This window comes from Schistocerca piceifrons, chromosome 1 (genome assembly GCF_021461385.2).
Source record: "Schistocerca piceifrons isolate TAMUIC-IGC-003096 chromosome 1, iqSchPice1.1, whole genome shotgun sequence".
NCBI classification, from domain to species: Eukaryota; Metazoa; Arthropoda; class Insecta; order Orthoptera; family Acrididae; genus Schistocerca; species Schistocerca piceifrons.
Window position 1 is genome coordinate 917283200 of NC_060138.1, and position 24687 is coordinate 917307886.

Below are 24687 nucleotides of genomic sequence, written 5' to 3' on the forward strand. Positions count from 1 at the left end.
TCATCCAAACTTTCTAACATAAAAACTACTTTTGAAGTGCCAAAATGTACTACAATAAATAAAATGTCGATAAAATGCCACACTGAACAACATATTTGCAGTGAGACAGTTGCAATTACTGAAATCTATCACCCATGGCCTCTGGCCTGCTGAGGAGCACCACAGTCCTGGGTCCATGGATAAACCATGAAAATCCACTGCATTATGCCACACACAAACACATCCAACCTGCCGGTAGATCAGTGAAGCTAGATCCAACGAGCAGGGTCTGCACACTAGTGGGAACCGAATGGCTCCAGATCAGCAGGTCCGACCCATTACAGATACCCGCAAAAACAACCTCTGACTTCGGCCCATCGTAGAAATCCACTCATGTGGCCAGCCATTCATGAGCCACAGACAGCATGTGGATGGAATGAGACCATGGTGATCAATCAATCCAACAGATAACTTGTTCAAATACTCTGAAAATCACTGATAATGAGGATAGCTAGAAACTTACCATAAAGGTGATTGCTGAGCTGCACAAAGGCAGGTAGAAAACAGAATCTCATTCTCATTCTAGAACCACACTCTCAAAACTAAATTTTCAGCCATAGCTTTTGTCAGAAAACGAGAGCACACACAGGTTCACACAATGACTTGGACACAACTCATGCAGACATGACTGCAATCTCCGGCCACTGCGTCTACAGTCTCTGAGAATCAGATCTGATGAGAGGCAGGGAGGCATGAAGAGTAGTTTGTTTAGCAAACCTCATGCCTCTCTGCCCCTCGTCGGCAGCTCCTAGGCTACCGGCAAGAAGTGGTGGCAACATTGACTGCAAGCTGAGGGGAGTGGTAGGAAGAAGGGAAGCACTAATAATGAGGGAGTAGAGACATGGTGCATGTACTCAGCTGCACCCAGCCAGTGATGATGCATGACACCTCAGTCAACAAACCATTTCATTTCATCTACTGAAATGAAACAAGATTTTTCCAGCATTTTTCCTTTTCTTTTTTTTTCCACATTTTTCCTTTTCTTTTTTTTCCAAATTTCCCTGATTTCCCTAACGTGTTTGAAATTCCGCAATTTCCTTGATTTCCAGAACCTGTAGCCACCCTGTTTTTCTGCTTCTCCTCAATATTCTACAATGTTCCCATGCCTGCAAAATCTCTCTCTCTCTCTCTCTCTCTCTCTCTCTTTTGCCTACCGTATTTACTCGAATCTAAGCCGCACTTTTTTTCCGGTTTTTGTAATCCAAAAAACCGCCTGCGGCTTAGAATCGAGTGCAAAGCAAGCGGAAGTTCTTAAAAATGTCGGTGGGTGCCGCCACAACTTAGTTCTGCCGTCGAATATATGTAGCGCTACACAGGCATGCTTTGTAGGGTGCTGTTTGTAGGCACAAAGATAAATACTGGCGCCAAAACCTCTGTGTCAGTAAATAAATTAAAAAAAAAAAGGTGGAAGACAAGCTTTTTTTCTCCGCGCCGAGTTTCGACCACTGCATTTTCATACATTATTCAACGAAGTAAATACTAATTCCGTATTGTTCAAATCTTCGAATGTAGCAGCATTTCAATGTACTACGAAAATCCGACTGGCAAGAATGTTTAGGATGTTTGTCAATATGGCCAACTCTACGTTCTGAATTTTTTCCTATCTGTGAGAAGAGATGGTTGCTAATGCGAACTTTTATAAATTGTGAATCACATGCAGTATTCTCGTCACCATAAGAATAATACGAATATAAACATTTTGCCATGTATTGTTTCGTGTTTGCTACTATCTCATTTAAATCCTGTCTGCGTAATAAACCACAAAACTAGAGTGAGACAACAGCAAATGCGGAAGAATATACATATCATGTCATGTGTATATTCATATGCTAAACAGTGATACAGTCAGAAATGAAGCGAGGCAAGATTTTTAAATCTAAGATGACTCTAATTTCTGTGCAGAGTGTAATGTACTAAAACTGCAAAGATTTTCAAACGGAGAAAAATTTTCGCTAAACTCTCGTTCAGAACATCTTCTATCATACACAGTCTATTATTTGGTTCTTGTTAATCATTATCAAAGAAAGCAGCAGTGTAAGTAACAACAAGTAGCAGTCTCTTGCCATTGTTTTGCTAATGAGACGATTCCTCTCTCTCTTTTTTTTCTTTTTTTTTTTTATTTGTAAGCGGCGGTAGCGCGCTCAAAAGCAAGCCATGCCGCGATCGGCGACAGGCCGTAAATACGCAGTATCAGAGTACGACAAACAATGCATGACACAGTACAGTAATGCATTTTCAGCATAGAGTGATGTAAACACCTATAACAAAGAAAACTGCGCTTATCAGATCAAAGAAAAATAAGCAATCAATTCAAACCAGATGAAGCACGTGAAAAAGGAAGGGTACCCGTATAAATACGGACGGAGCGCCTGACGCATAGCAATGGCTACCTGGTAAAGCTTAACTGCTAAGCTTACGACTCGAACCAAACTACTGTAGCTGTATCGTCATTCATTCGACCTAAATTGTCTCATATTACAGTGAACCAACGTTGTTTCGATTTGGAGATTCTTCCTAAAACTTTTCTCTCCCCTTGAATTTCGAGTCTCAAATTTCAGGAGCGGCTTAGATTCGGGAAATTTTTTTCCTTGATTTCGAGTCTCATTTTTCAGGTGCGGCTTAGATTCGAGTGCGGCTTAGACTCGAGTAAATACGGTAATACCTTTGTTCTGGTTGTATGTAAAGTATGCTAGCGGTAAGACACAATCAATGCCATGTCTGCACAACAGCAATGGAAACACTATCACTGACAGTGCTGCCAAAGCAGAGTTACTCAACACAGCCTTCCAAAATTCCTTCACCAAAGAAGATGAAGTAATATTCCAGAATTTGAATCAAGAGCAGCTGCCAACATGAGTAACTCAGAAGTAGATACCTTTGTACTAGTGAAGCAACTTAAATCACTTAATAAAAACAAGTCTTCCCATCCAGACTGTATACCAACTGTGTTCATTTCAGAGTATGCTGAAGCAGTAGCTTCATACTTAGCAATCATATATAACCATTCGCTCAACAAAAGATCCATACCCAAAGACTGCAAGGTTGCACAGGTCACACCAGTATTCAAGAAAGGCAATATGAGCAATCCACTAAATTACTGGGCCCTATCATTAACATAGATATGCAGCATGATTTTGGAACGTATACTGTATTCGAACATTACGAATTACCTCGAAGAGAATAGTCTCCTGTCACAGTGTCAACACAGATTCAGAAAACATTGTTCTTGCGAAACAAGTTGGCTCATTACTCAAAGTACAGAGTGTTGTCAAAAAGGGATTTCAAATTGGTTCCATATTTCTAGATTTTCAGAAGGCTTTTGATACCATACCTTGCAAGCGGCTTGTAAAGAAATTGCATGCTTATGGAACATCACCTCAGCTATCCGACTAGATTCGTGATTTCCTGTCAGCGAGGTCACAGTTCATAGTAACTGCCAGAAAGTCTTCGAGTAAACCAGAAGGATGCCAGAAAGTCTTCGAGTAAACCAGAAGGATTTCCGGCATTCCCCAAGGTAGTGTTCTAGACCCTCAGCTGTTCTCTATCTACATAAACAACTTAGGAGACAATCTGAGCAGCCATCTTAGGTTGATTGCAGATGATGCTGTCGTTTATCATCTTGTAAAGTCATCCGAAGATCAAAACAAGCTTCACAAAGATTTAGAAAAGATATCTGTATGGTGCGAAAATTGGCATCTGATCCTAAATAACAAAAAGTGTGGGAACACCACATGAGTGCTAAATGGAATCAGTTAAACTTTGATTACATGATAAATCAATCATATCAAAAGGCCACAAATTCAAAGAAAACCTAGGAATTACAATTACCAACAACTTGAATTGGAAAGAACACACAGAAAATGTTGTAGAGAAGGTGAACCAAAGACTGTGTTTTATTGGCAGAACACTTACACGATGCAAGACACTTTTCCATCCTTTTCTGGTGTGCTGCTGCATGATGTTGGATTCTTACTGGATAGGACAACAGAATAATGTGACTCATGTGCACGGGTTGTTGAATGCTGATTGTCAAATGAGAGATTGACTGTTGGCTCTGAACATTCCTAAACCTATTGTGCATCACATTGTTATAGAAGAACTGAACCTGTGAAAGGTGTTCAATAGCCTCGTCCTCAAACTGTTGATGGATGAGCAAAAGGCCAACTGAGCGATGATGGCAAGCGAATGAAAGAACATATGAAAACTGAACCAGGTTATTTTAACAATGTATTAATGGTGATGAAATGTGAGCATTTTGATACATCCCAGAGATGACACAAAGAGTACTGACTGGCATATCCCAGTGTCCCTGAAGTAGAAGAAGGCAATGATGAGCAAATCCAAATTGAAGACATTCCTGATAGTCCTCTTCAAAGCCAAGGGTGTGGTTCACGAAGAGTTTGTGCCTAAAGGACACTGTTAACACTGCCTGCTACATGGGTGTTCTGCAAAGTTTGCGAAAAGACATCGCCGTGTAGTGCAACATTGGTTATTCATGAGAATGACTATGTGCCGCTGAGGACACGCGCGCTGGCAAGAGATAGTTGTCTTTCTTATAAACATTTTATATCATGGGAAAAATATACTGTGCGCAGTCCAATCTATTACCTGAGCAGTTTGTGTGTGACATAGCACATAGGGGCAAGGTGCTGTGAGGAGAGCACAGTAGCACTTGCTGGACGTGGACATTTATGTCTTGGTAACGCTCCTGTCTAGAGCCTTTGTATCGAGAGAATTACTCAAGCATGCACAGTGACAGATGGTCTGAAGTGGGTTCAGTCGAGTACATAGTTCTAATTTTTCTCTGCTAGCAGACAGGACTAAATGGAAAGAACTATAATGTTGTTAAGAATTTTGATCACCAGAGATCACTGGTGCACCGAGACATTCAAGAAACAGGTCAAGAGAATGTTTTTATGAATTGTTCTGTTTATTTATGTTTGTACAGTTTTGTATATGCTTTCAGCAGTGTGAATGTTGTCTAAAGAAGAGCTTCTGTGAAGTATGGAAGGTAGGAGACAAGGTACTGGCAGAAGTAAAGCTGTGAGGATGGGGCACGAGTCGTGATTGGATTGCTCAGTTGGTAGAGCACTTACCCGCGAAATGCAAAGGTCCCAAGTTCGAGTCTTGGTCCAGCACACAGTTTTAATCTGCCAGGAAGTTTCATATCAGCACACACACTGCTGCAGAGTGAAAATTTTATTCAGAAAATTAGTAAACTTGATGAAAAACTCGAAAAGCAGATTGCTGTTTTAAAAGAAATGTGGAAAAATGATATGAAGTCGTTAGAAAGAAAAATGGCTGGCAAAGTTTCTCAAGTTGAGAATAATTGCCAATAATTCATTAAAACTGTAAAAAGTGAATTAACAGATGCCTTGAAAAAAGTTGCTATTGGAAACAAACAAAGGGTAGATTTGATAAAAGAAACTGTGCAGGAAGTAGAGGTCAAAATAGCGGTCTATATGCATAAATGATCATGAATCGTTAAGACAGTAATATCACTTCTGAATATGCCAAAGGTATGAATGAAGTAAAAAGTTTGTCTGACCGAGTGGGTGTGTCTGAAGAAAATGTTCTTCAGCTAACTAACCAGGTAGAAGAGGTTGAAAATAAGTAGGATGAGGATAGAGGAAGATTATGCCAAGTTAAAACTAACCTCAGACATGGAACAGCAGTCGGTGTAGTTTTGTAGCAGAATCGTCTGAAGTATCATGTCACTAACAGGCAGTTTTTACATTTTGCTCCAACAGGAAATGTACACCAAAAGAATTTTGGAATGGCCTTGAAGGTGTTCTACCTAGTTTGCGATCAGACGGACAAAAAATAGGGTTTATTATGTCTAAATTCTTGGGAAAGGCAGGAGCTTCGGGGGTTTTCACTACCGAACAGTACTATATTCTAGATAAATTTAATTCATTAGTTATTTGGAGAGAGTTGAGAAGTTGTTGCACGAGGAAGAGCATGCAAATTGTAACGTCAGACCACCAAATAATGAAGAACTGCGGCAGAATGTAAGCATTAACAGAATAGGCAGGTACCGTGGAAATAGCAGGAGCAGAGGTGCTGCTATCCAGAAAATGTCAGGCAAAGTAATGGAGAGCAGGTGCACAATTATCAATCATATTCTCCAGTGCAAGAGGATGATGTTGCGCCAAAGCGACAGTAAATGGGGGTAAACTTAAGAAATGGTACAGAATCCCAGAATCCATTAAACTAAATGTCGTCTGTGAAAGACGGGAAGCAGAAATTTGAACCCGCTAGCAAAACCCTTTGTACGTGTTAGCACTAAACAAACAGGGATTATAAGTGAGGAGCAGAAGAAGGTAGTAACAACAGACAAAACAAGCTACATAAAAATCTGTACATTTAACGGAGGTTTAGGGGATTTTTTTGACAGATATAAACAAAATAAACACTGTATTGCAGATAAAATGGGTGATGTATTAGCGGAAAATGTGACAGAACCTGATTGCCAGAAAGTCTTTAGCAAAACAAGTTGAAGTTGAGTCAGGTTCTGGGGGAGGAAAAAGCACAGAAGTGGCAAAATTATGGGAGATTAGTGTTGCCAGCATAGAGGAAATACTAGTGTCTATAAATGACGACATTTGTGAGGTTATAAGGGAGAGGCAGAAAAATGGTGACCAAAACGGGGATCAGCCAATTAACTGTGAAAAAAAAGGAAGAGAGAGAGGGGGGAAAGGGAGAACGGTAAAACATTGGAAAAAAATTTGAGCTGCCATTAGTGGACAGAATAGTTAGTATGAGGAAGAAAAGTGATGAGAGAAATTCTGCAAAAAACTGTGTAATTTCTGAAAACGGAAGGTTTAGGTAGAAGGGAGGTTGTTAACTATTTGTTGGAGGAGGGGTCTGACATAAGCAATGAAAGGAAAGTGTTGAGTCAGCCAGTAATTAGTCTGCAAGTGTGTAACAAACAAGTACAGTGTTTAGCAGATAGTGGCAATGATTTATGTGCTGTGAGTAAAAGTTCATTAGAATCGTTGCCAAATAGAAATGAACTTGTAATAATGTCACAAATGGGGGTGCAGATAATTGCAGCTACAGGAAAAGTTAAAAAACCTGTTAACATGAATTTCTGTTGCCAGTAAAATTAATGGTGTGCAGCAAGTACTCCATAACTTCCTTATAATCCCTTATCTATGTAAAAAAATGCTAACTGGCATAGATTTCTTTAACCAGTACAAAGGGAGATTAAATTTTAATGAAAATGTAGTAATTTTTTAAATAAATGGGAAAGATGTGGTTGAACCATTTTTTTGAAAAAATAATTTGACCAAAGAAGAAAGTATTCTTAGATGGAAGTATGGTTTCAGGGACAACATTGCATGTAAACCCTGGAAGGACAGATATGTGGAGAATGGAGGAATCTTATGGATGCTACAATGCAAAGGTGCCATAATCAAAAATCAGGGAAATGTATGGGATGAAAAGACTATAGTGATCTGCTGGTGATAAGGAAGGATAAAATACCGTTATTAAATGGAAGGACACAAGCTGCAGTGCCATTAAAAAAAAAAAAAGAAGAAGAAGAAAAAGAAGAAGAAGAAGAAGAAGAAGAAGACGCGTACTTAACTTCAAAAGACTTTCATGAAACACGAAATTAAAAATGCTGAAAGAGATATTAAAATGTTGAAAATTTATTTCGAAAATTTGCATAAAGTTTGTCAAGTAAGAAATGAATTTTCATAAAGAAAATAAAAGATTAGGCTAGGTTAGTTGTAGACTGCAAAGTCCGTAGTAAGAAATTTGTAATTTTAGTTTATAAGAATGAGAATTTTTTGAAAGATTTAAAATCTGAAGCCAGGATCAATAATTTGTATAATTCTAAATTTTTTTGGAAAAAACTTCATATTTATAGGGGGTGTGAGGCTTGGCACCTTATATCACTCCTGTCTAGAGCCCGTGCATCGGGAGAATTACTCATGTGTGCAGTGACGGATGGTCTGAAGCGGGTTCAGTCAAGTACGTAGTTTTAATTTTCCTCTGCTAGAGGACGGTTGCAGGCAAGACTAAACAGAAAAAAACTAGAATGCAATTAAGAATTTTGATCATCAGAGTTCAGTGGTGCAGAGAGACATTCCAGAAACAGGTCAAGAGAATGTTTTCATGAATTGTTCTGTTTATTTCTTGAAGGCTTTTTTGTTTATTTATGTTTGTACAGGTTTGTATATGCTTTTAGTAGTGAGAAAGATGCGTGAATGTGGTCTAACATAAATATGTAGATCATTGTTCTACTGATGAATGCTGTACAAACTAGTGTTAGAAAGTTTTAAGACATTGTGAATGCACACGACAAGGAATTTTGTATCCTATGTTAAGTAAGTTTATGGTAAAAGGAAAGCTAATTCGAGTGCAAATGAAAACAGTTAATAATGTAAAGTATAAACGAAATACCAGAATGTTAAAAATTTATTTCGGGAAAAAGTACAATTCGAAAGTGTGTTATCTGTTAATTGGTTAGTCGTGAAAAGCGTGGACTAACGCGGGAAAATAATGTTTTTTTTTATGAGGCGTAAAGAAAACTGACCAATCAGAATAGAGTATTCTTTGCGGGTCGTTTCTCTTGCGAGATACAGAATACAGAAGATTATCATTGAAAACATGTTTGTCATTCAGTAGCTGGGAATAGTGAGGTTTTCCCTTACAGTATTACCTTGCCTGAAGACGAAGTCAAGGGTTCATGCATGGCCATGGCACAAAGTAGCCAGATCATGGGAACAAAACAAAAGGGTGACCATGTTGGAAGAAAGAAAGACCACATCACACTGACAGATCCACCACACAGTATTCCCTACTCATGGTGTTACAGTTAAATCCCCCCCCCCCCCCCCCACACACACACACACACATACATACACACACACACACACACACACACACAAAAGAAAGAGAAACTGCAGTTGCTACCTGGCTGAGATGGATCATGTGGCAATGCTGCCGCAGCCACCCTACAGTCTCAATTTCACTCCAGCCGTTTTATTTCTGTATTAACTATTTACTCAAAGGATGCCATATTGACAGCATCAAAGCTACCCAAGTGACTGTGGCAACAGCTTTAAACGAAGTTCCCGTGACATCTTGCTTTTGTGGGGTGGGGTTGGACGGGGGGTGGGGAGGGGAGGGGAGGTAAAGAGATATATACACTATGACTTTTGGGATACACCTTGTTACAGAAAGCTGTATTGTGGTTACATATCAGCTACCACATGAGTGGGTCTGCTTACTGCTGGTTCTTCCTTTGAGCAAGTAGGATTTACTACTAATTCAGTTGGTGCAGTTAATGACTGTATTATGAATGGGTAGGATGGCTTTTTCCACTCAAAGTTATTTTAAAAATTCTTTACTATTGTGCCATTGGTGTGATCAAACCAGTCACTTCTCTTCCACACATCAAAACCAATCACATCTCTGCAGTCTCTGTGATGATGATCTTTAATGTGGTCTATTCTTGTTCGACATCATCTGTGATTGCTGGACATTTGTCGAGTTGTTCTGACACCTCATCTTGGAAGTGTGAGCAAACGTCTTTGTTCTGCCGGTTGTTGATGTTGAATTTTCTGTGCGGTGAGTTTGAGAAGTGGGATCGTGGCTTGCGATACTTTGGTAAACTCAGATGGCTAACTAAAAGTTTGAAGAGCTCAAGCAGAAGTGTCAGAGTAAAATACGACCAATCAAGAACAAATGGTGGCAACAAAAAGCCTCTGAACTCCAAAATCTTTCAGATGTAAGGAATCAGTGTGGCTTCTATGCCTTATGCCTTATGGAGCCATGCACTCCTCATCAGGAACACCATCCTCTTAAATCGTTGGAAAGAGCACTTCAGCTTGCTGTTGAATCACACTTCTACTGCCGCTGGAGACTTTCTAAAACATGTGCCACAGCATACTCCACAACCCTGGATGGCTCATCCTCCAACATTTCAAGAATTCAGCAAGGCACTCGATAGTATGAAACCAGGAAAGGCTCCTGGACCTGACAACATCCCGTTGGAACTTATCCAGGGTGGTGGCTTGCCTCTAAAAGCCTCTAAAAACTAGGCTCTTCTCACTCATACTACTAATGTGGGAAACCTGCAAGGTACCAGCCAACATGAAGAATTCCACAATTGTCACCATCTTCAAGAAAGGCGATAGAAGCGCCTGTGGTAACTACCTTAGAATATCCTTGCTCTCTCTCTCTGTCGCTGGTAAAACTTTTTCCAGAATCCTTTTAAATCGCCTTCAGACACTTTCAGAGACTGTGCTTCCTGAGTCTCAATGCAGGCTTTGCCCATCAAGAGGGACAACTGACACGATTTTCTGTGCACGACAATTGCAGGAGAAGTGCAAAGAACTACAAAAGCTTTTACTATTAGTTTTATACAATCTAGAAAAGGCCTTTGATACAGTTCCCAGAGAAGTCATGTGGATGGTATTAAAATGTTTTGGCTGCCCTGAAGACTTTGTTGACCTGATTAAAGCTCTCCATGATAACATGACTGGACAGGTCATCTGCCAGAATGAAACCTCTAATGACTTCCCAATAACAAGTGGGCTCAAACAAGGACATTCTTGCACCAACATTATTTGCCTTGTACCTGGCAGCTATGCTTTGTGAGACATCTGTGAACAATGCTGGGGTAGAACTAAAGTACAGGTTCGATGGAGGATTACTCAACCAATCCAGACTCCATTCAAAAAAGTTCACAAGTACCATTCGTGTAACAGAGCTGCAGTATGCTGACAACAATGCCTCTCCAATTCATTCACCTGCAGAGATGGTAACTGTTTCAGCAAGGCATAACAATGATTTGGTCTTTCCATCAATATTCAAAAGACAAAGGTGCTCGCACAGCCAGCTCCTGGCTCTTCCATTCCCAATTTCGGCATATCCATTTCTGATACACCCTCAGAACAAGTGGGCCATTTCCTTTATTTAGGAAGCATACTGTCAAATAATTTCTCATCTGAGAAAGATGTGGAGAACAGAATGTGTGCTGCTCATGTAACATTTGGTCGTCTTAAAAAACATGTCTTTCTTAATAAAGACCTAACACTATACACCAACCTGATGGTGTATAAAGCTGTTGTCATCTCAATGCTGCTCTATGGTTGCGAAACCTGGACATTATACCGCTGCAATCTGAAGAAACTAGAATGCTTCAACCAACAGAAGCTAAGATACATCATGAGCATGAAATGGGCTGACTTTATATCAAATATCACCATTCTTGAGAAAGCAAAAACAAATGGTATAGAAGCTCTCTTTATTGGGCACCAACTAAGATGGGTTGGGCATGTCCAGCGGATGAGAGATGACAGACTTCCACGTCAAATGCAGCACAGTGAAGTGAGCACAGGTAAAATGCCCCAAGGTGCCCCTATTAAATGCTATAATGATCAATATAAGAAAAATCTAAAAACCTCTAACATCGATCCAAGTAATTGGTCCACCACAGCAGAAGATCACAGCCACTGGCTTTCAACTACCTCAAACGCTCTTCAGAACTTTGAGCAAGAACACTGAAGACTGGAGAATGACAAACGCCAGAGATGTAAAACTCCTCCTGGCCCAGCCATGTGCTCAACTTCCATCATTTGTAATTTCTGTGGTCGCATGTTCCACACTAGGATTGGACTACTAAGCCATCAAAGACATTTCCACACCTGAACCGTGACAAAGGAAATCTCAGGAGAGAAATGAAAACTCAGATACAAATATCAGCTGCAGCTGTTGACTATTGTGCCAGCAAGACGAGTGCAACATACAGTAGAACGTTGAGTCCCTTTTACGATTCCGTACCTCAATTGGTAAAAACAGAACCCTTTTAGGATCACTTTGCTGTCCGTCTGTCCAACTGTTAAGATCATTTAGATGTATCAAGATGAAATTTATGTCACATAATAAGGCTTATGAACCTCTGGTGATGTAAAGATGTTAAGCTTCTAAGTCAATGTAATCAAAAGATAGGCAATTTACGTCACATATTTTGATACTTGCAAACTCTTTAACCAAAACCTATGGAGTATTTCCCATTGACCTAGAATCATGAAACTTGTCAAGAAGCAAGGTTCACAGTACAAGTAAATGAAAAAAAAATGCCAAAATTGTTAATTTGTAATTATATCACACGAAAAAAATCTTTGTCATTTGTTACCCAGCTGTCTGTCTGTCTGTCCGTCTGTTAAGATGCTTTTTTCTCAGGAATCAAGCTGAAATTTATGTTACATACTAAGATTCACAGTCAGTTTTCCAGACACCATCACAGATCCTATCGTTTTTTTCTTCCCATACCACACTGTTTGTTGAAACATGGTAATGTCGTAGTAACACTTTTGAACCTGATGGCTTTGATGAGGAGTGCCGAGTAGACAGTCCAGCAGCAGCTAATGAAAATACCCAGTTTTGGGATCTACTGTATATGAACATCACAACTAAGATATGCTGTGATGGATAGATCAAGTAAAAGGTGTTGCTTAAACAACCTGGGCTCTGCAAATGGCCATTGTGATTGTGTGTATTTTGAAATGTTCACAGTCCAATTGACTGCTGTTCAGAGGTCGCCAGTGTCCAACCAACGTTGCCATAGCAACAACATTATGAGAAGAACAGATTGGTCACCAGTCACCATAAATCCATAAATGGACACTTGCACACGCACACACACAAGGAGGGGGAGGGGGGGGGGGGGGCAGGCACACCTCACACATACATGATTGCTATCTCCAACCACTACAGCCAGAAACACTGCTATAGAATGCACAGACACTGCAGTATGCGATAACAACGGCAACAACTATATTTCTTGCCTCATTGTCATAGGAGATTTTGACACAATTTTAAAACCAAGCCCCAGAATACAATTTTACTCTATTTCTCCTCAGAAAGCATGTAACTATCAATAAACCAAGGCACTATAAGAGCTAACATGATTATTGACAATGTTTTTTCCAACTTTGATACCTAATGTTTTACTGTTCATTTTTTTCAGTCATAACTTACAAATTTGGTTACCAAGTATGGAAGTAATGATTTTAATTTACGTTTTGATTTTCATATAAATTGTTGTTGTTGTTGTTGTTGTTGTTGTGGTCTTCAGTCCTGAGACTGGTTTGATGCAGCTCTCCATGCTACTCTATCCTGTGCAAGCTTTTTCATCTCCCAGTACCTACTGCAACCTACATCCTTCTGAATCTGCTTAGTGTATTCATCTCTTGGTCTCCCTCTACGATTTTTACCCTCCACGCTGCCCTCCAATACTAAATTGGTGATCCCTTGATGCCTCAGAACATGTCCTACCAACCGATCCCTTCTTCTGGTCAAGTTGTGCCACAAACTTCTCTCCTCCCCAATCCTATTCAATACTTCCTCATTAGTTATGTGATCTACCCATCTAATCTTCAGCATTCTTCTGTAGTACCACATTTCGAAAGCTTCTATTCTCTTCTTGTCCAAACTATTTATCGTCCATGTTTCACTTCCATACATGGCTACACTCCATACAAACACTTTCAGAAATGACTTCCTGACACTTAAATCTATACTCAATGTAAACAAATTTCTCTTCTTCAGAAACGCTTTCCTTACCATTGCCAGTCTACATTTTATATCCTCTCTACTTCGACCATCATCAGTTATTTTGCTCCCCAAATAGCAAAACTCCCTTACTACTTTAAGTGTCTCATTTCCTAATCTAATTCCCTCAGCATCACCCGACTTAATTTCTACATTCCATTATCCATGTTTTGCTTTTGTTGATGTTCATCTTATATCCTCCTTTCAAGACACTGTCCATTCCATTCAACTGCTCTTCCAAGTCCTTTGCTGTTTCTGACACAATTACAATGTCATCGGCGAACCTCAAAGTTTTTATTTCTTCTCCATGAATTTTAATACCTACTCCGAATATTTCTTTTGTTTCCTTTACTGCTTGCCCAATATACAGATTGAACAACATCGGGGAGAGGCTACAACCCTGTCTTACTCCCTTCCCAACCACTGCTTCCCTTTCATGCCCCTCGACTCTTAAAACTGCCATCTGGTTTCTGTACAAATTGTAAATAGCCTTTCGCTCCCTGTATTTTACCCCTGCCACCTTTAGAATTTGAAAGAGAGTATTCCAGTCAACATTGTCAAAAGCTTTCTCTAAGTCTACAAATGCTAGAAACGTAGGTTTGCCTTTCCTTAATCTTTCTTCTAAGATAAGTCGTAAGGTCAGTATTGCCTCACGTGTTCCAGTGTTTCTACGGAATCCAAACTGATCTTCCCCGAGGTTGGCTTCTACTAGTTTTTCCATTCGTCTGTAAAGAATTCGTGTTAGTATTTTGCAGCTGTGACTTATTAAACTGATAGTTCGGTAATTTTCACATCTGTCAACACCTGCTTTCTTTGGGATTGGAATTATTATATTCTTCTTGAAGTCTGAGGGTATTTCGCCTGTTTCATACATCTTGCTCACCAGATGGTAGAGTTTTGTCAGGACTGGCTCTCCCAAGGCAGTCAGTAGTTCCAATGGAATGTTGTCTACTCCGGGGGCCTTGTTTCGACTCAGGTCTTTCAGTGCTCTGTCAAACTCTTCACGCAGTATCATATCTCTCATTTCATCTTCATCTACATCCTCTTCCATTTCCATAATATTGTCCTCAAGTACATCGCCCTTGTATAGACCCTCTATATACTCCTTCCACCTTTCTGCTTTCCCTTCTTTGCTTAGAACTGGGTTTCCATCTGATTCTTGATATTCATACAAGTCGTTCTCTTATCTCCAAAGGTCTCTTTAATTTTCCTGTAGGCAGTATCTATCTTACCCCTAGTGAGATAGGCCTCTACATCCTCACATTTGTCCTCTAGCCATCCCTGCTTAGCCATTTTGCACTTCCTGTCGATCTCACTTTTGAGACGTTTGTATTCCTTTTTGCCTGCTTCATTTACTCCATTTTTATATTTTCTCCTTTCATCAATTAAATTCAATATCTCTTCTGTTACCCAAGGATTTCTACTAGCCCTCGTCTTTTTACCTACTTGATCCTCTGCTGCCTTCACTACTTCATCCCTCAAAGCTACCCATTCTTCTTCTACTGTATTTCTTTCCCCCATTCCTGTCAATTGTTCCCTTATGCTCCCCCTGAAACTCTGTACAACCTCTGGTTCTTTCAGTTTATCCAGGTCCCATCTCCTTAAATTCCCACCTTTTTGCAGTTTCTTCAGTTTTAATCTACAGGTCATAACCAATAGATTGTGGTCAGAGTCCACATCTGCCCCTGGAAATGTCTTACAATTTAAAACCTGGTTCCTAAATCTCTGTCTTACCATTATATAATCTATCTGATACCTTTTAGTATCTCCAGGGTTCTTCCATGTATACAACCTTCTTTCATGATTCTTAAACCAAGTGTTAGCTATGATTATGTTGTGCTATATAAATTACTAAGCCAAAATTTGACCACAATCTCACCAAATTATGAGTGAAGATAACACCAACAACTTTTAAAAAACTAATCACTCTCACCTTAAGGGTATGTTTCAGGGATGGTTTTCTTTTCTTTTCCTTTTTTGTGGTGTGGGGCGGGTTATTTATTAGTAAAATAGCTGCTTCTACTTATCACGGGAACTTAAGTTCCTGGGCTAAATTTCAAAATTCGTTGTGGTTTGAAGTGAAGCATCAGACTTCAGTACCTATCAGCCAATTTCTACCATAACTGCACTAAAAACTTACATGATGCCTGAGCACATGAGCTAGCAAAAGATTATGCTCACTGATCTTTAAACTTATTTTGCTAACTAATTAGTGTCACTAATTAGCATTTTATTGCATCTCCTGAATAAATTAAGAAAATTAGAAACTACAATAACAAATTTAAAATTAAAACATTCTTGAAAGTCTTGAAATTCCCAGGACCGATATCTTGCAGTATTGATATCAATGACAGGCAAGAATCATTGAGATTCTCAATTCCTGAGGGGGGGGGGGGGGGGGGGGATGATCTACTCTACTCTACTCTACTCTACTCTACTCTTACTCTTACTCTTACTCTTACTCTTACTCTTACTCTTACTCTGCTCTCGCTTGACCAATTTTTTCATAATCCAAAGAATATACTAACCCAGCTCCACAACTCCCATTCTTTATGAGAGGTAATGGGCTACAGATTTAATCTACTGTAATGATAATTTTCCAATTTAATTCTTCAACTGATTATTACTTTCTACTGATTATCTACTGAAAATACACAATATTATCATAATTCCAACATTCCTACAGAACTCTGACATTCACCCATTTAGATAAAAAAAACTGTTTACCATTTAAGTACAAACAAAAGTATATAATTACATTTACAGAAGAATAGTTTTTCCCTACTTACACCTTCTTCATCACCATATGTCCAAATGTTGTTGAACCTATGTCGCAGTTCAATGTGAAGACAATAACCTAGCTGTCTCTTCATTCTTGCTTTTAGAAAGGTTGATAGTAATAATGTATCTCCAATGCAAGCTGTAGATACCCAGTCAACCACTTTATCCATTTCAGTCTTCAAATAAATTATTGCTTCTTCTTCCAAGAAACTCAGATTTCTGAGATCAATCACATTTCTACATTCCTGCAATTCCTGCTTCAGCCGTTTCTCATCTCGCAAATTCAGATATGGAACGCCTTCATACATCACCTATATGGGCAAGAAAGATTATCTGTTAGCAATTCTACATCTACTTCACAATAGCACACACTGTTTTAGTTTCACAAACAGTCTCACAGCCTTATGTAGTACACTCCGAGGCCTACTTAAAGAATTTACTGCGCAGCATAACAGATTATGAGACAGGGAGTCGGGTCAGACCTAGATTTACTTACTTTCTAAGATTTCTTTGATGTCATTCATTATAGGCATGCATTTCAGACTTTTAGACAGAAGTAATGAGCAACACTGTATTGTTCAAAGAAATTTTGGGCTTTTAGTCGGTTGTCATCAGCTACACTCCATGACATTTTGACTGAGCATCTGCCTGTCATCCTCGGGTGACCCATCGAAGACTAATGAAGAAATCCTATGTTCCACAATATATGGCGCACTGTGCATATTCCACACTTGCTTCAACATTATGGTGACAGACAAAAAGCATAAGCCTGTGGCAGTGCCCTCATTGCTGAAACTGTTAAACTCAACTGTCCTCACCATTACCGCTCACCTTGGCCATCAGTGTACTCTGTTGTCTTTGAGTACAGCAAGTCGCGGACATGGTGGATTTCTGTACATCAGTCAACGGGTAGCTGTTGCACATTTCATCAGACTTTCCATCATGCATATTTACACAGATTCTTTAACAGTATAGTCTCAAAAAAATGTTTCTCTTGCAAAAATTACTGTTTTGTTATACTCCACTAAATATCCGGTGATGATCCAATGTTTGGCAAGAGCAGACTTGCTTGGGCACAAAAGGGCAAGTGCAGTGTTGATATTCAGCTTTCTTCCATAGCATGTATGGTATGACATAAATAAGCCATACCACACTCACAAGGTATGTGGAAAATTCCAGCTTTCCACTGTAACAAATCGCCCTTCACTATCCCAGCAGGACGGCAATCTTACATGGTGGACGGAATACCACTTCCACCAGAAAACCACTTAGGGTTCTAGCTATTTTAAATGAAATATTGCCAACAAAGGGAAGAAAAGCTAGAGATTTTGCTGGTGTGCTCTCCTCTTTATCCATTTTCTGGTCCACGGTTTTAACTGACAGTGCCCTATTAATCCACTGGGTAGAATATCCATTTCCCTGAACATTGTCCTTAAGGTGGGTGAGCTCTTTAGGAAAAATTACCTGCCTCTGAGAACGTGTGATGTCTATGTACAAGCTTTTTAAGTGCTCTCATAGTTCGCCACGGGTGATGACAACTCTATGATCGTAAATATAAATTGGTATGAGTGGGCTTATGATAAACTGAATTCCACAGAGTCATCATTCTTCCATTTAATCAAAACACCAAGGAAAGGCAGACAACTACCTTTATCTAATTCAACAATGAACTGGATGCTCTTATGAATAATTTGAGGTGATATAAATGCTCCATTAATTTATCATCTCCACAACTAGTTGTCTCAGAAAGGAAGTAGAACATTTGGCTAAATCATATGCTGGGGCACAAATGTTGCTTATTATTGGCGGTAAAAGTAGACCTTCTTTATGAATTTTAGAGATGCCATACAATTTTGGTGGTACACAAGCATGTGGTCTTAACCTTGTCTCTTAAGGTAATGAGGAAGAACTCAGGGGCATAGGAGTCTTCCTTTGCACACATCTTAAGGGACTACTATCAATCTTCTTACACATAGAATCCTCAGTAGACCTCACATCTTTCCAGCATGAGCCTGAGCCTCATTTGTGAACAGTATGCAACGAATATTAAATCCAGCATCATCAGCCATGATGAGCAGTTCGTTCACTTACTCTGTGCTTTGTTGCACAAGCTGAATGGGAATGATCAGGTGTCAGCGGGATTTGTTATCATGAAATAAGAGTACAAAATAAGGCACATTTACGACATTAGATTCTCCCAAGGTAGAGAAGGAATTCGGAAGCTTTCACAGTGCAAGCAAGAGAGCTGTGACTAATACTCGCCTTGGTATTCAAAATTGTGCCAGAGCAAGCGTGAGGTTTATTTTGCATCACACCAAATCATTATAGACGTGCAACTTGGTAAATACAAATAGTAACATTCTGGGCAATCTGCCTTTGGGGAGGGGGGTACAACAAAAAGTAGCATAATGGTTAAGTAACTAGATAAAAGACAATGGGAGAACAACACAGTGCAGTGATCAAGTGTTGAACTCTGAAATTACCAAATGTACCCTCATATTTAATTGCAAAAACTGTAATAATCAAGGAAGTAATTATTTGAAGGCTGTTTAGTGAAGGAAATTAAGCCTCCTGAATGGCAAGTTCATATCACCTTTCTCAGTGAAGAAAGATAGAGTCGGGCCGCAGAACGACTATCTAGCTAGCTGATTCAAATTGAGAAGAACGTGTTTCAGATTGAGTGGTTCACTCAGAAAAATCAAGCTTGGATCTTGAAACTTGCATTAGTCCTCCTCTAAATATTCATCCTCCAATGGCCCCACAGAACTCAAACGATGGATGACTTGTGATTCTTCACCTTCTCCCCACTTACTTCATGTCAAAATAGTTTATGAGTGAACTGTGGATGTTCGTCTCCAATGGGCAAAAAATTTTGGCAAATTACCACATTGCTATCATGTGTGCTAATGAACTGATCGATTGGAGGTGGGGAAAGAGGGGAGGGGGTTAGCCAGACTTTTATCTCCTCCCCCTCTCCCTCTGATTGGCCACTCCACCCATCATCATTACCCCCACTCCTCCCGCTGACACAGTGTCCATTTCAGATTTACACCCAGGTGCATGTGCTGTTAACAGCTCTGGTTCAGAGAACAGCAGACAACACTCTGGGCAACATTGTGTACTGGAAGACACACACAGACTTATACTTACATACAGGCAACTGATACCACCCACATTAGAGGAACGGTGTGCTCAAAACTTCAGTACACAGGGCTCACATCCTCTCTGACAACAAATGTGTCAACCTACGACTTGAACATCTGAGTGATTTTCTGGAAGAACTGCTACTGGAAATTCAGTGAGCCCTGTGTCCTATACCCTCTGTACAACAGGAGGAACAGGAAACGATTCTCAAGAGGATATGCCCATTACATTTATTCCTTATTATGGCGCATTATACAGGGAGATACGACAAAATCTCTGGAAACACCAACTGACGACAGTCTTACACCCATCAACCTAAAAACGGGCACTGCTTGATAGTATAAAAGACTACCTTTGAGTACGGAACCAGTGTCTATCAGACATCCTGCCAGTTTGGTAAGATATACACAGGTCAGAGAGTACTGACAAAGATCGTTGTCGAAAACACCAATGGCACACCAGATTGCCTAAAAAGGTGGCAGTCGCAGACCATTGCCTGACGGAATTACATGGAATGGATTATGACTCCACCAAGGTTCAGACACAGATGACCAACTTGTAGGCCTGTGTCGTTAAGGAATCTACTGAGAACCCAGTAAGGGAACTACTGATAAATTGTGATAGCGGGTACATTCTTAGTAAGGCATGGGGCCGCACTATTAGAATGGTAAGGAAGAAAAATGATACATCACACATCAAACTGACTTCGAGGGCAGGTAAAGGAACAACAGAGTTGTTGCCAACATGTGCACCTGGGCACAAACCTAGGACGGAACATCATGTCGGCAGGAGGAGTAGGGGTAGGGATGCTAGGTGTGGACAGCCAATCAGAGGGAGATGGGAGGAGATAGTAGCGTAGTGCTGGCCCACCATCTGTCAGTTCAGTAACACACGTGACGATGGCAACATGGTCACTTTGCCTGTTGGACACTGACATGCAGTAGTTCACCAGTGAATTATTTCAAGATGGATGATTTGGCAGAGACCTTGCTTGTGGAAGTCTGTATTTTGGTTGTTCAGGAAAAGTTCAACTTCGGAAACGACCTTATCATTCTGCAAATGCCTGCCAAACAATGGTTCAAATGGCTCTGAGCACTATGGGACTCAACTGCTGAGGTCATTAGTCCCCTAGAACTTAGAACTAGTTAAACCTAACTAACCTAAGGACATCACAAACATCCATGCCCGAGGCAGGATTCGAACCTGCGACCGTAGCGGTCTTGCGGTTCCAGACTGCAGCGTCTTTAACCGCACGGCCACTTCGGCCGGCGCCAAACAATGGTTTCTTATTCAAGAAAGGAGTAAATGGATGTCTTTACATCAGAATATGGGGTTGAAGCAAGAGTTAACAGCCTGTACAAGCAGCATGCGGCCTATGGTGTCCTACTGTTTTGGAGCACTTTACTGTGATGTTACATCTTGACAGCCCACTACAACCACACCAGGAGATATCGGTAGTACAGTTTGCCCCTTATGAAGGGGTACGAGGAAAAGTACTGTTGTATTACATTTATCAGCCTTCAGCACCACTATATCAGGATCTTGTCTGAGATTTCATTAAGCAGCCCTTTCTGGGGATGTTATGTGTTACTACATTGAGGAGGTTTTTCAAAAGAGCAGCAAGTTTCCCTTCTAATTTATTTTGCAACATCCAAAGGAAAGTGTGGCACGGCTTCTTCAACACCACTCGCAAAACTTGTTAAAGTTGGTGCTCTAGGTTTATGTGCAAAATTGAGTCACTGAGACTTTGAGGGGACAGCACTTGAATCAGTGGTCCTCCAATGGAATTTTTATTTTACCTTCACTCAATTCATAAGTACATCCAGTTCACTGTGCAATTTGAGGAAGATGGATGTCTGCCTTTCATGAATGTTGTGATTAGACAGAAGAATGATGACACTCTGGAGCATTCAGTCTTGTCAGGCCACTCATACCAATTTGTATCTACAATCATCGAGTTGTTATCATCCATAGTAAGATAGTGTTCAGGGAAAATGGATATTCTACTCAGCAAATTAACAGGACCCTATCAGTTAAGACCACAGACCAATATAAGGAACTGCTGTGTCAAAAAGAAAAATTAATTAATTTGACTTCTGACTTTGACACAGATACGACAGGTACTGCGTTTAAACTCGATTTTTTTCTTAGATGTATAGATTTTAAAATTTTGACTTTTCTAATATAAAAGTCTGTGAAAAATTTGCCTATAGATGAATATGCTTTCTTCGTAGCTGCTGTAAGGAGAGAACGGGTTAGGTACAGGATGACCTGGCGGTCAGAGGTTTCCGTTTCTCTGGTTCTCAGAGAACGCCAGGCAAAGTCGGAGAAACCTGCAACAACTCATGATGGAAACTTCATCTCTCATGGCAGCTAGAGTACTCACAGTCACCCTTAAGATTTTCTGGAAACACTTTCAGAATGAGAAGATTGAACAACAGTGGCAGTATGATATCTTCTTGCTAACAAACTGGTCGCATAGGGAACATCTTTAACACACAAGCTGACAGCTAAATATATCGCGTTGTTCAGACCGTGACAGTAGCTGATTTGCCCAGTATTGTTCATTTGTGAAGAAATCACTATGCACTGGATTGCTAAACAAACTAATTGTTTTATGGAGGTCCAGATACCCAACATTGAACAAAATTTCGAAACGCTATTTACCTTCTTTTTCACAAAATAATTTTTTTTTCCTTTGATAATTGCAATTACATGTTGTATCTCCTCTGCAATTCAAATCACATCTATATGCAAACTACGTATCTGACCCCCCCCCCCCCCCCCCAAAAAAAAAAAAAATGTCCAATAGCCATTCCTTATCTCCAAAATTACAAAAGGCATAGGTGCTCTTTTTTCACAGCAAAGAGCATTGTCATATCAACTATAGTAGCACATCCTCGCTGGTACTCACAACCGGAACATTCCAATAATATTAGTTAAGCACTCTGCTGCGTTATTAAGATTTATGTTTATTGTTATTAACAACAATAAAAAATTATGAGTCTGTGTTGCACATACACATTCAATAAATAAAACATCCTTTTCACTTCACATAACAGATATGACGCAAATAACATAAGCACACTACTATACACCATAGAACTGTCAGTTCACATTACGTAGGGACATTACACCAGGAAGTGGATAAATGGATAGAATTTCTGCAAGATCTCTAGCTTTTCTTCCCTTTGTTAGCAATATTTCATTTAAAATAGCTAGAAACCTGAGAAGTTTTCTCGTGAAAGTGGTTTTCTGACCCCCATCGAAGATTGCAGACACCAGCTGGGATCGGTGAAGAGCAATTTGTTATAGTGGAAAGCTAGAATTTACAAAATACTTGGAAGTGTGGCATGGCTTATATAGGGCGTACCACACGCACTGTCAAAGAATACTGCACTGAACATAAGCGTTGCACTCAGCTTTTGCAACAAAGCAAGTCTGCTATTGCCAAACATTGCTATCTTCACCAGACATTCAGTGGAGAATGTTAGAACAATAGTTTTGGGCAGAGTAACAACTTTTTGGGACGTCATGATTAAAGAATCTGTGGAAATATGCATGATGTAAAATCTGATTAACAATGATAGTGGCTAACAGCTGGATAATGCTTGGAACCTGATCATCACCATGATTTACTCTAACTGACAATGACAGAGTACGCCAGTGACCACAGCAAACAGCATCTGTGAGAACAGCTGAGTTTTGCAGTTACATCAGCACGGAAGCTGCCACCAGGCAGTAGGGTCCATCTGTCACCATGAACTTCAAACACGTGTAGAATACTTGCACCACTATGTTTTGAGGAATGGAGGATGTCTTTGACAGCTCACTTAAGAATGACTGACAGGTGTTCAGTCAAAATATTGTGAAGTGTAGTTGACAACAACCGCCTTCAAGCTCGAATTTTCTTTGATGTCACCAGGAAAATTTTAAAGTTCACAAAACTTCACTGTTGCACCCACAAACCGAGCATTTTCTTACAAGCTGATTTTACATAAGCTCCTCTGTATGTACAAACATCGTTAACTGTACTGGCTAGAGTAAAATATCAGGGTAGCAAATTGATGACTTGCAGAGTAACTCAATAAGTTATACAACCTGACCTGATGGCCCATTAAAATCCACTATCTAATAACTTCATAAGTGAATCAGACAGATTAAAAATTTTAAATGATTAATGGAAAATATCATATAAAGATGTGAAACAAATACTAACAAAGAGCTAGAGGGGCTGGCCAGTACTTACCTCAGCTCAGTACAGCCGAAAATATACGTTCCTAGCTTTCGGAACAAATGTTCCTTCATCAGGGAGGAGAGAGGGGAAAGAAAGGGAAAGTAGATTCAGTTACTCACAACCCAGGTTATGAAGCAACAGGGAAAGGAAAATAGGGAGGGTAACAAGGATCCGTGCTACCCTCCCTATTTTCCTTTCCCTGTTGCTTCATAACCTGGGTTGTGAGTAACTGAATCTACTTTCCCTTCTTCCCTTTCTTTCCCCTCTCTCCTCCCTGATGAAGGAACATTTGTTCCGAAAGCTAGGAACGTAAATTTTCGGTTCTGTTTTTTGTGTATCTATCGGCTGTACTGAGCTGAGGTAAGTACTGGCCAGCCCCTCTATCTCTTTGTTAGATTAAAAAATTTTTAGTCTTCTAACATTTACTTCATCACCCATTAAAATTGTTGGCAGATTTCATGTAAATTATATTTACCTTCATCTGAATACAAAACACAATTTGTAAAAATGTGATGTGCTAAAATTTGTACTCAAGAATCACAGTAAGTCTCACAAGAGCAGAAAGCAAACAGTAAATGGACCGTGTTGTATCAGTTGATGAATGAGGAGAATCTCATTGTGATCAGGAGGTATATCAACAGGGAGCAGTGGTTTTGACTTGCTGCTGTAGCTAATTGTCTGTCACATCCATATAATTTTCTTCTTACCGACTGTTTATTTCAACATCATGGTAACAGCCTGTAGGGAAACAACACACCAGAGTACAGAATTCTCAGTAAATGTTTCCTTTTCTGCTCCATTTGACAACTAATTTCTCAGTTGAATTCCCAAGTGTCCTGGTACCCATTGCAATAGAATCTTTTTAGGTGGAGAATGGTATCGTGAATGTTCTGGATTATTTAATCAAATGGATA

The 24687-nt window shown here is 39.8% G+C and overlaps 1 protein-coding gene across 2 annotated transcripts in view; it reads right to left on the reverse strand.

The window, feature by feature from the left end:
• LOC124717131 (pre-piRNA 3'-exonuclease trimmer-like) overlaps positions 1 to 24687 on the reverse strand; it is a 205339-nt gene that overhangs the window by 146860 nt on the left and 33792 nt on the right. For both annotated transcript variants that reach the window (XM_047243883.1, XM_047243874.1), the window contains exon 3: positions 16401 to 16703. In XM_047243883.1, the coding sequence (XP_047099839.1) occupies positions 16401 to 16703 (303 nt within the window). The remainder of the gene's footprint in view (positions 1 to 16400; positions 16704 to 24687) is intronic.